Source organism: Rana temporaria, chromosome 8 (genome assembly GCF_905171775.1).
Source record: "Rana temporaria chromosome 8, aRanTem1.1, whole genome shotgun sequence".
In the NCBI taxonomy this organism is placed as follows: domain Eukaryota; kingdom Metazoa; phylum Chordata; class Amphibia; order Anura; family Ranidae; genus Rana; species Rana temporaria.
In genome coordinates this window covers 15,067,845-15,080,700 of record NC_053496.1, presented here as the reverse complement: position 1 = coordinate 15,080,700, position 12,856 = coordinate 15,067,845, and the positions used below count along the sequence as shown (strand labels likewise).

The 12,856-nt window shown below is 46.6% G+C and overlaps 1 protein-coding gene across 2 annotated transcripts in view; it reads right to left on the bottom strand.

The window, feature by feature from the left end:
- The window catches only part of LOC120946694 (alpha-2-macroglobulin-like), a 135,479-nt gene that overhangs the window by 51,865 nt on the left and 70,758 nt on the right, over positions 1-12,856 (bottom strand). For both annotated transcript variants that reach the window (XM_040361322.1, XM_040361323.1), the window contains exons 18-19: positions 9,908-10,058; positions 2,624-2,849 (exon numbers count right to left, since the gene is read on the bottom strand). In XM_040361322.1, the coding sequence (XP_040217256.1) occupies positions 2,624-2,849; positions 9,908-10,058 (377 nt within the window). The remainder of the gene's footprint in view (positions 1-2,623; positions 2,850-9,907; positions 10,059-12,856) is intronic.

Sequence of the window (12,856 nt, the reverse complement as noted above, 5' to 3'; positions counted from 1 at the left end):
AAAATAAAGTCTACACTAAATAAAGCAAAATACAAAAAAGTAGACCAGGCCATTTTTTGTGATTCGGCACTGCGTCGCTTTAACTGACAATTACGCGGTCGTGCAAAATCTACATCCTTTTTTTCACACAGATAGAGCTTTCTTTTGGTGGTAGTTGATCACCCCCCTGCATTTTATTTGCACTATAAACAAAAAAATACTGACAATTTTGAAAATAACATATATATTTTTTACTTTTTGCTATAATAAATATCCCCCCCAAAAAAATGTCTTCATCAGTTTAGGCCAATATGTATTCTTCTACATATTTTTGGTTACATTTTTTTTTAAATAAGCGTATATTGATTTTTTTGTGCAAAAGTTTTCGTGTCAAAATAGGGGCTATATTTAAGGCATTTTTAATATTATTTTCTTTTTTTTAGTAATGGCGGTCATCAGCGATTTTTAGCAGGACTGCAACATTACGGCGGAAAGATTGGACACTTTTGACACTTTTATTGGGACCAGTGACATTTATACTGCGATCAGTGCTAAAAATAGCCACCGATTAAAGATTAACCACTTAAGACCCGGACCAAAATGCAGGTAAAAGACCAGGCCCCTTTTTGCGATTCTGCACTGCGTCGCTTTAACTGACAATTGCGCGGTCGTGCGACGTGGCTCCCAAACAAAATTGGCGTCCTTTTTTTTCCCACAAATAGAGCTTTCTTTTGGTGGTATTTGATCACCTCTGCAGTTTTTATTTTTTGCGCTATAAACAAAAATAGAGCGACAACTTTGAAAAAATATTTTTTACTTTTTGCTATAATAAATATCCCCCAAAAATATATAAAAAAATGTTTTCCTCAGTTTAGGCCGATACGTATTCTTCTACATATTTTTGGTAAAAAAAAATCGCAATAAACGTTTATCGATTGGTTTGCGCAAAATTTATAGCGTTTACAAAATAGGGGATAGTTTTATTGCATTTTTATAAATTTTTTTTTTTTACTACTAATGGCGGTGATCAGCGATTTTTTTTCATGACTGCGACATTATGGCGGACACTTCGGACAATTTTGACTCATTTTTGGGACCATTGTAATTTTCACAGCAAAAAAATGCATTTGAAATGCATTGTTTATTGTGAAAATGACAGTTGCAGTTTGGGAGTTAACCACAGGGGGCGCTGATGGGGTTATGTGTGACCTGAAGTGTGTTTACAACTGTAGGGGGGTGTGGCTGTAGGTGTGACGCCATTGATTGTGTCCCCCTATCTTAAGGGAACACATGATCGATGCTGCTGCCACAGTGAAGAACGGGGAAGCTGTGTTTACACGCGGCTCTCCCCATTCTTCAGCTCCGGGGACCGATTGCGGGAATCCAGGGGCGATCGGGTCCGCGAGTCCCATGGTCCCGGACCTTCGGACCGGGTCGCGGGAGCGCGCCCGCGACCCACAGCTGGGTACTAGTACAGGACGTACCTGTACATGCATGTGCCCAGCCGTGCCATTCTGCCGACGTATATGTGCAGGAGACGGTCCTTAAGTGGTTAAGTAAACCCACAAAAAGAATACAAAATAACACCCTGCAAGACAAAGGTATAATGAGCTAGTATGCAGAGCAAACTAGTTCATTATGAATTACTTACCTGAGATCGAAGCCCCCACAGCGGTCCTTGTTCCTCTCCTCCATCGCCGCCATCTTTCCCGGAGTGACTTCCTTCTACCGCGGCTCCGGAGCTGTGACTGGCTGGAGCCGCGATGACGTCACTCCCACGCATGCATGTGGGAGCCATCAGGGACCGTACGATCCCATTCAGAAACGGCACGCTCAGTGCGCCTGCGCCATTGTCTACGGCACAAATGCGCCGTAGACATCGGTGACGTCTTTCTTGCAAATATCTCCTTAACTGTGTAGCTTAAGGAGATATTTCTTGCACCTACAGGTAAGCCTTAATCTAGGCTTACCTGTAGGTCTAAGGCCGCGTACACACGGACGGACAATCCGATGAAAACGGTCCGCCGGACCATTTTCATCGGACATGTCCGCTGCCGGATTTTGGTCTGATGTGTGTACAACCATGAGACAGAAATCTCCGGGCGGACATGTCCGCTGAAAACGGTCCGGCGGACCGTTTTCAGTGAACAGTCTGTCCGTGTGTACGAGGCCTAAGGGTTTACAACCACTTTAATCTATAAATGACACTGGCAAGGAAGGGGTTAACACTAAGGGGGTGATCAAGGGGTTAAGTGTTCCCTAGGGGCGTGTTTCTGACTGTGAGGGGATGGGACTGACTGGAGGTGGAGAGAGATCGCTTTTCCTGATCACTAGGAACAGACGATCTCTCTCTACTCTACTGCCAGAATAGGGATCAGTTTGTTTACATTGGCAGATCCCCATTCTGGCTCTCTGTTGAGCAATTGCAGCTGGCCGGCAAACATCGCGGCCGCCAGCCATGCCCATAGGCTCCGGCGTCTTGACGAGAGCACTCACGCACGACTGCTATTGCTCTTAAAATGGCCGACATACACCTACGCAGATTTGCGCAGCAGAGCCAACCTGCCTCAGTATAATGACAGCGGCTGGTTGGCAAGCGGTTAAATAGATTAAATAACATTCACATAGTTTTGATTTGACTAACCTTGATGCACTGTTTGAGATAATTAAATACAGAGGCTTTAAGAGTAAACGTTTCTCCTCTCACTACGGAGTACGGGAGGGTGAGATCCACAAAGAACGGCTGGAAGACCCGAAGAGAGACAGAAGGAGACAGGCCAAATCCACTCCGACCCAAACATACGGCCCCGGCATTCCAGTCTGTGATGGTGTCTGGAGCCTTACGATGGAAGTCAGCACTGCCAGAGTCTCTGGACAACACAGAAAACAAACAAAAATATAAAGTTACACTACTAAAGTAGTCAAAAGAATAAATAAATAGTTACTTATAGTAGCCAGATTCCTTCTTCCAATGACTTGGATTTTTTAATTTTTTTGCTACAGGCCCCTTAGCTGCATCTTAAATAAAATGATATACTGCATGTATAGGAACTTTCTCCACATCCTATTAAAGTGGAGGTTCACCCGGAAATGTACATTTTTAACATTAGATTGAGGCTCATTTTGTCTAGGGGAATCGGTTAGTTTTTTTTAAAACAAAGCTGTACTTACCGTTTTAGAGAGCGATCTTCTCCGCCGCTTCCGGGTATGGGCTGCGGGACTGGGCGTTCCTATTTGATTGACAGGCTTCCGACAGGCTTCCGACGGTCACATCTATCGCGTCACGATTTTCCGAAAGTAGCCGAACGTCGGTGCGCAGGCGCCGTATAGAGCCGCACCGCCATTCGGCTTCTTTCGGCTACTCGTGACGCGATGTATGCGACAGTCGGAAGCCTTTCAGAAGACTGTCAAACAAATAGGAACGCCCAGTCCCGAAGACCATACCCAGAAGCGGCGGAGAAGATCGCTCTCTAAAACGGTAAGTACAGCTTCGTTTTTAAAAAAAATAGCCGATTCCCCTAGACAAAATGAGCCTCAATCTAATGTTAAAAAAAAAAAAATCGGGTGAACTCCCGCTTTAACCACTTCAGCCCCCGGCCATTTTGCGGGCCATAGACCAGGCCACTTTTTGCGATTCTGCATTGCATCGCTTTAACTGAAAATTGCGCGGTCGTGCGACGTGGCTCCCGAACAAAATTGGCGTCCTTTTTTCCCCACAAATAGAGCTTTCTTTTGGTGGTATTTGATCACCTCTGCAGGTTTTTATTTTTTGCGCCATAAACAAAAATAGAGCGACATAAATGCAATATTTTTTAGTTTTTGCTATAATAAATATCCCCCCAAAAAAATATGAAAAAAAAATATATTTTTTTTCCTCAGTTTAGGCCGATATTTATTCTTCTACATATTTTTGGTGAAAAAAAATCGCAATAAGCGTTTATTGATTGGTTTGCGCAAAAGTTATATGCCGCGTACACACGACCATTTTTCGGGTCCTAAAAAATGAAGTTTTTTAATGGTCTAGAAAAAACAATTTTTTTTTCAACCCGATCGTTAAAACGGCCTTACCTACACACGGCCTTTCAACCTGATCGTGAAAAAAAAATGCTCTAGCAAAGCGCGGTGATGTACAACACATACGGCGGCACTATAAAGGGGAAGTTCCATGCGGATGGGGCCACCCTTGGGGCTGCTTTAGCTGATTTTGTGTTAGTCAAAGACTTGCACTTTTCTGTCTGTTACAGCGTGATGAATGTGCTTACTCCATTACGAACGGTAGTTTTACCAGAACGAGCGCTCCCGTCTCATAACTTGCTTCTGAGCATGCGTGTTTTTTTCACGTCATTAAAGCCCACACACGACTGTTTTTTACAACCTTAAAAACTGTCAACGTTAAAAACATTGTGAAAAAATAGAGCATGTTCTAAATATTTAATGGTCATTTTTTAGATCGTGAAAAATGCTCTGGAGCCCACACACGATCGTTTTTAATGACATAAAAAAAACGTAATTTTTTAGAACCCGAAAAACTGTCGAGTGTACGCGGCATTAGCGCCTACAAAATAGGGGGTAGTTTTATGGCATTTTTATTAATATTTTTTTTTCTAGTAATGGCGGCGATCAGTGATTTTTTATTGTGACTGCGACATTATGGCGGACACATCAGACACTTTTGACACATTTTTGGGATCATTTTTACAGCGATCAGTGCTATAAAAATGAACCGATTACTGTAAAAATGACACTGTCAGCGAAGTGGTTAACCACTAGGTGGCGCTAAAGGGGTTAAGTGTGTCCTAGGGAGTGATTCTTACTGTTAGGGGGAGTGGCTACCAGTGACACATCACTGATCCTCATTCACGATCACGAAAACGGTGAGATCAGTGACATGTCACTAGGCAGAACAGGGGAATGCGTTGTTTACAAAGGCACCCCCCTGTTCTGCCTTTGCCAACCGCAATCACGGGCCGCCCGGGAACATCAAGTTCCCGGGACCCACGAGCACACTCGCGAGGCACGTGGCAAATTTAAAGGGATGTACAGGTGCACCCATTTGCCTGCCCGTGCCATGTTCTACAGCAGGGTACAGGCTTTCATACTCGGGCTGTGGCTAGAAAAATTGTAAGGGCTCTTTCACACCATCTGAAGAGGCCTGCGGTTTTCTGTAGCAAAAAGTGCTATAAAAATGCACTGATTACTTCGAAAATGACAATGGCAGTGATGGGGTAACCACTAGGGGGCACTGAAGGGGTTAAGTGTGTCCTATTCTGTGTTTCTTACTGTAGGGGGGCGTGGCTGGACGTGTGACGTCACTGATTGTCGTTCCCTATGACAGGAAACAGACAATCAGTGACAAGCCACAGAGAAGAAGGGGGAAGGTTTGTTTACACTCACCTCTCCCTGTTCTTCAGCTTCTGTGACCCAATCGCGGGACACGGTCATGGAGCTCAGGATTAGGTTTACGAGCGTGCCGGCGGCTGGGCGTGCGCGGCCCATGGTTGGGCTCTTAAAGGCTACATACCTGTGCCCAGCCGTGCCCTTCTGTCGACGTATATCGTCGTGAAGGGATCCTCAAGTGGTTAAAGTCCATTATTGGATGTTCTAGTTATTTTTTTGTCAATATCGGACGTGGCACATGGTTAAAGGGGTTGTAAAGGTTCATGTTTTTTCACCTTAATGCATTCTATGCATTAAGGTGAAAAAACATCCGAGGAATAGCCCCCCCCGAGCGCTTCCGTAGATTTCCGCGTCTAATATGCTAATGAGCTAGATACGCCGATTCACGAACGTACATGCGCCCGGCGTAGCAAGATACGTTGTTTACGTAAGACATACGCCGGCGTAAAGTTACGCCTCATAAATCAGGGGTAAGTCATGTTAGGTATGGACGTCGGAAAAGTATGAACAGCGTCGTGTTTTACGTCGTTTGCGTAAGTCGTCCGTGAATGGGGCTGGACGTAATTTCCGTTCTTGTCGATAGCATTGACTATTTGCGGCGTACTTTTGAGCATGCGCACTGGGATACGTTTACGGACGGCGCATGCGCCGTTCGTTAAAAACGTCAATCACGTCGGGTCACGATACATTAACATAAAACACGCCCACACTAGCCTACTTTGAATTACGCTGGCTTACGAAAGGCACAGTTACACTACGTCGCTGTAACTTTGGCCGCAAGTTCTTTGAGAATACGGGACCTGCCTCACTAAGTTACGGCGGCATAGTGTATCTGAGATACGCTACGCCCGCCTATAGATAGGCGCTTTTTTGAGAATCTGGCCCTGAGTATTTACAAATGGCTCCTATCGGCTATGCTTGGCTCTGGCGCCCCCAAACCTCAGGCCAAATGCGGTACTACAAACTCCATTAGCTTGAATTCTGCTAGTTTTGCTCGTTTTGCTCGATACAACAGTCATAAACAGAGTCACAAACAGTCACAAAATGCTCGTTAACCGCGTTACTCTTAAACCAAGGTTCCACTGTACTTGTGTAATGGGTAACTTTATGTAGCACTACCCCCGGAGAAACTACTAATTTGTTTTGGGTGGCACGTTTACTTCGTGGCTCTTCCGAATTCCTAGGGGTGAATGGTGCATATAGCAATAGTAAAGGAATGTCCGCAACAAGTGTCTTTTCTGTGCTCTTTATTACCCAGCCAGGTAAAAACAAATAAACTTGTGATGAGGAAAGTAGAGTAAAGAAAGAAAGGAGAATAGCAAATTCAGGCGTAATGATAGGGAAACAGTCCTACTCCCAAGTGTAACACTTCTCTGCGCCACTCCTGCCTGAGTGGGTTTAGTGTACCCGGACAGGCCTCTCTCACTGACCTGGCAGCCGGAGTATCACTCGAACCTTTGAGGAAAAGTCTCTGCCACAGACCCTCCTTGAAATGAACATCAGGGAGACACCTCTGCCACAGGCCCTCTCGGATCCTCCTTAGGTGAATTACGTCTGGATCTCCTTCTTAACGTCGCCCAGGTACCGACTGACAGGTGATCAATCCTTCAGTGTCCGGCTACCTTGATCCCTGGTGGTTTGTCGAAATCCTTTTGGACCAACAGCCTCTCATTGGCGCTCCTCAGACGGACTCCCCACCGAACAGCAATACCGCTTGGGATCCTCAGAGGTGGGGACACAGTCGATCACTGGGTCCCCGTCGCTGCTCAAATGTTCCGGACCAACATGGTCCCGAAACCAGGAACACCGTGTGGCAAGCACGCCCCAGCCAGGTAGGCCATAACGCTGGGGCGCCCACAAGGTGGCTGCCACACTGGACCAAGAAGACCCAGAACCAATGGCATCTGCCCCATAAATACCCTCCCCCAGCATGCACAGCGAAGCTCAACCCTCACAACACAGGCAAGCTGAGACAGAGACCCAATTTAAACATCATAGTTTAATCACTTAAGACCCGGATCTTTAGGCAGCTAAAGGACCCGGACAGTTTTTGCGATTCGGCACTGCGTCGCTTTAACTGACAATTGCGTGGTCCTGCGACGTGGCTCACAAACAAAATTGGCGTCCTTTTTTTCCCACAAATAGAGATTTCTTTTGGTGGTATTTGATCACCTCTGCGGTTTTTATTTTTTGCGCTATAAACAAAAATAGTGCGACAATTTTGAAAAAAATGCAATATTTTTTACTTTTTGCTATTATAAATATCCCCCAAAAATATATATATATAAAAAAAAAATTCCCTCAGTTTAGTCCGATACGTATTCTTTTGCCTATTTTTGGTAAAAAAAAATCGCAATAAGCGTTTATTGATTGGTTTGTGCAAAATTTATAGCGTTTACAAAATAGGGGATAGTTTTATTGCATTTTTATAATTTTTTTTTTACTACTAATGGCGACTATCAGCGATTTTTTTTTCGTGACTGCGACATTATGGCGGACACTTCGGACAATTTTTACAGATTTTTGGGACCATTGTCATTTTCACAGCAAAAAAATGCATTTAAAATGCATTGTTTACTGTGAAAATGACAATTGCAGTTTGGGAGTTAACCACTAGGGGGAGCTGAAGGGGTTATGTATGACCTCATCTGTGTTTCTAACTGTAGGGCGGTGTGGCTGTAGGTGTGACGTCATCGATTGTGATTCCCTATATAAGGGAACACGCGATCGATGACGGCGCCACAGTGAAGAACGGGGAAGCTGTGTTTACACACAGCTCTCCCCGTTCTTTAGCTCCGGGGACCGATCGCGGGACTCCAGCGGCGATCGGGTCCGCGCGTCCCACGGTCACGGAGCTTTGGACCGGGCGTGCGCCCGCGACCCACGGCTGGGCACTTAAAGAGGACGTACCTGTACATGCTTGTGCCCAGCTGTGCCATTCTTGTGACGTATATGTGCAGGAGGTGGTCGGGTCCGCGCGTCCCACGGTCACGGAGCTTTGGACCGGGTCGTGGGAGCGCGCCGCGGGCGTGTGCCCTCGACCCACGGCTGGGCACTTAAAGAGGACGTACCTGTGACGTGCTTGTGCCCAGCCGTGCCATTCTGCCGACGTATATGTGCAGGAGGCGGCCCTTAAGTGGTTAACTACACTCTGATTCCCCTCTAAATTTAAATAGCACCGGTACATTAAAGTAACCAGGCGCTACATTTATTTTTAGAACCGTTCACCAAAGTAAGGAGAGAAGCTGATCTTTACTTTAAATGACCAGATGGCAGTGGGCTAGATTCAGATAGATCAGCGGATCTTTAGATCCGCGTAATCTATCTTATTTACGATCCGCCAGCGCAATTTTTGGAGGCAAGTGCTGTATTCAGAAAGCACTTACCTCGAAACTTGCGCCGGCGGATCGTAACTCCCCCGGCGGAATTCAAATTCCACGGCTAGGGGGAGTGTATTATTTAAATCAGGCGCGTCCCCGCGCCGATCGTACTGTGCCTGCGCCGGCCGCGATTTTTCCCAGTGCGCTTGCTCCAAATGATGTCGCTAGGACGTCATTGGTTTCAGCGTGAATGTAAATTACGTCCATCTGTATTCGCGACCGACTTACATAAACTACGTAAAAATTCAAAACTTGGCGCGGGAACGACGGCCATACTTAACATTGGATACGCCGCATATAGCAGGGGTAAGTATACACCGGAAAAAGCCGAACGCAGACGTAAAAAAAAAGCGATGGGCGGGCGTTCGTTTCTGAATCGGCGGAAATCGGAATTTGCATATTCGTTGCGTAAAAAACCGAAGCGTCACCTAGCGGCCGGCGGGAGATTGCAGCCTAAGATCCGACGGTGTAAGTCACTTACACCTGTCGGATCTTAGGGAGATCTATTCGTAACTGATTCTATGAATCAGCCGCATAGATCCGACCGTCGGATCTCAGAGATACGCCGTCGTATCTCTATCTGAATCTCCCCCAGTGTGTGCACACTACAGAAGACGTGTCTGATTCTTCTAGGCTGGAAACAATGCCCAGAACTCTGCAGGGTGGAGAAGTACAAAGACTTATGCCCCGTACACACCATCACTTTATGTGATGAAAAAAAATGACGTTTTTAAAAACGTCACTTTAATTGACCGTGTGTGGGGGAAAACGTCGTTTTATGTCTTCTAAAAAACGACCAAAAAAAATTGAAGCATGCTTCAATTTTATGTGTCGTTTTTCAAAACGTCAACTTTTACTTCACAGAAATTGACCGTGTGTAGCAAAAACGTCGTTTAAAACGACGTTTTTTCACCCGCGCATGCCCAGAAGCTACTTATGAAGCAAGCTTCAATGGAAAAACGTGGTGAACGTAACCTCGCTTTGCTAGAACATTGTGAGAAAAACGATGGTGTGTAGGCAACTTCGTCTTTGAAAATTGAAGTTTCAAAAACGTCATTTTTTACTTCACAGAAAATGTCGTTTTTTTTCATCACATAAAGTGATGGTGTGTATGCGGCATTAGATCCACAGCTGAGCAAATTCATACTCACCCTACTGCCACAAGTTCCCATATCCAGGTTTCAGGGAAATACGTTCGAATGGACTCTTTTTCTTTCCCGTGTTCTTCCTGCTGTATGTCTTCTTTGATCTTGGTTACTGCAGGTATCAGTAGTCCAGACATATCATCATCTACAGATAAAACTGATGAAGTAAAACAGTTTTAGAAGTACTTCAGTGTTGCAGGTGTACAAATATTTTGAGGGTTCTGAGTATAGGGTGTGACCAGACATTTCAGGAATTTTCCCTCCCACAGCCTATTGTTCTATGTGATGATCTATGTTTTGGGCCTTTGCTGCAGCAGCTACTGTAAGCAGAAAAGAGGGTCAACAATTCCTATTTGCACGCCTCGCTGTGCCCATTTGCAATCTCACTGTGCCCATTGCAACTTCACTGTGCCCATTGCAGTCTCACTGTGCCATACCTCACAGTGCCATACCTCACAGTGCCATACCTCACTCATACTTGCCAACTGTCCAGTTTTTGCCGGGACATTCACGGGATTAAGACCTTTGTCCCGGTCTTATCGATTCCCGTGGAATGTCCCGGGAAATCGTTTTTGTCCTGATTTTTATTCTTACAGATTTGTATTATTTTTTTCTCCCGCCGCTAGAGGTCCGCGGCACTGGTCAATTCTGTCTCCGTCGCCATTTTACAGAAGACCAGCTAATAGGGGAAGAAACAAGAGGCGGAGCCCGGGTGGCTCGATTGTAATAGAAATGGAGCTCCATTTCTATTGGCCGCTTTCTTGCCACCCGGGCTCCGCCTCTTGTTTCTGTAAACACAGTGACCATGCTGAGCGGTGCTGAGGCCCGATGGAGAGTCCTGGGTCCCAGCGCTGCGCTATCCCTGTCTGAGAGTGAGACTCTGCTGTCTCACTCTCACTGGCTGCCTCTTATCATATTGTGCCTCCCGGAGAGTAAGTGACAGTCTGAGCAAGCAACTCTCCGGGTGGCTGCACGCCCACATGCATGTATGGGGGGGGGGGTCTGTACTCCTGGGGGGTGAATTGTCCTGGGGGGGTCTGTACAGTTGGAGGGGGGATGAATTTTCCTGGGGGGGGTCTGTACAGATGGACGGGGGTGAATTGTCCTGGGGGGGTCTGTACAGATGGGGGGTTATCTTGGGGGGGGGGTCTGTACTCCTGGGGCTGGTTTGTGCAGGGGGGTCTGTACTGATGGAGGAGGGGTTGGTTTATCCTGACGAGGGTCTATACTGATGGAGGGGGGTCTGTAATGAGGGAGGACTATGGGGGGAGGGGGGTAACGCCATGTTTGTCCGGCACCGGGTGATACCAACCCTAGTGACACCACTGGTAACTGGGGACAGCTGATGTAAGGAGGGACTCTACTGGGGACACCTGATGTAAGGAGGGACTCCGCTGGGAATGTCTGATGTAAGCATGGACTCCGCTGGGGGCACCTGATGTAAGGATGCATTCTGCTGGGGGCACCTGATGTAAGGACAGACACTGCTGGGGGCACCTGATGTAAGGACGGACACTGCTGGGGGCACCTGATGTAAGGACGGACACTGCTGGGGGCACCTGATGTAAGGACAGACTCCGCTGGGGGCACCTGATGTAAGGACGGACACTGCTGGGGGCACCTGATGTAAGGACAGACTCCGCTGGGGGCACCTGATGTAAGGACGGACACTGCTGGGGGCACCTGATGTATTTATTTATTTATTTATTTATTAAAATTCTTAAAAGTACAAAAAAGTACAAAACGCAGTCAGTTACCCATAGGCCTCGATGCGCCGAGAACAACAATACAGCAACAACAAAAAAAGCACACACAGGCAGCGGAACAGATCAAATTTAAAATAGTAGCAGATCAAAGAACTATAAAAACCTATGTAATTCCATAGGCTAGACTGAAAAGCTCAGTTTTTAAAAGCTTCCTGAACTTAAAAAGATCATTCTCAAGCCTTAATTTTAGAGGCAGGGAGTTCCAAAACTGTGCTCCCTGGACCGCACTCGTCCTCCCTCCGCATTTTTTCTTACGAAATTTAGGAATCACCAAAGTTTCCAAATTAGCCGACCTTAAGGTACGGTTGGGCACATACTTGGTGAATTTTTCCTGCAGGTACACTGGCCCCTTGCCATGGGTAGCCCTGTGCACCATGCATCCAGTCTTAAACAGAACCCGTTCCTTCACGGGTAGCCAATGCAGGGCTCTCAGCGATGGCGTGATGTGGTCACGACGACCAACACCCGTGAGTAGCCTCGCAGCGGCATTCTGAATAAGCTGTAATTTGTGCATGATGTTATTAGGTAAACCCAGGTACAAAGCATTACAATAATCTAATCGACTTCCAATAATGGCATTGACCATGGAGATCTTATGCGATTCTTCAATGAAGCGAAAAGTCGACCTCAGGAGTTTCAAGTGGAAGTGACAAGAACTCACCACCTGGTTTACCTGTGGTCGTAGCGTCAATCTCTCGTCCAAGATGATTCCCAAATCCCTGACCTGGGTGACTGGCACTGGGACCGATGAAAACGAGTCCGGCCAGGTAGGGAAACCGCCCGACCATGGCTGATTGCATAAAACCATGCACTCAGTCTTGGAGCCATTGAGCATAAGATAATTGGCCCCCATCCAGGCTTGAATTTCCTCCAGGCAGGTGGCCAGAGTTATCTGTGCCCCCCCATCCCTGGGCAGAGGAATGTAGAACTGGGTGTCGTCAGCGTAGACATGAAAAGATAGGTTGTGGCGGCGGATGATATATAGCAGAGGCCTCAGATAGATGTTGAACAGGAGCGGCGATAACGCCGACCCTTGAGGGACTCCACAGAACAGGGGACTATCAGAAGAGCAGTGCAGTCCCAGCCTTACTCTCTGAACCCTGTCCAGCAGAAATGAGGTCATCCATGCCAATGCTATACCATCAATGCCTGCCACAGTCCCTAATCTATCAAGCAGTCTAGAATGATC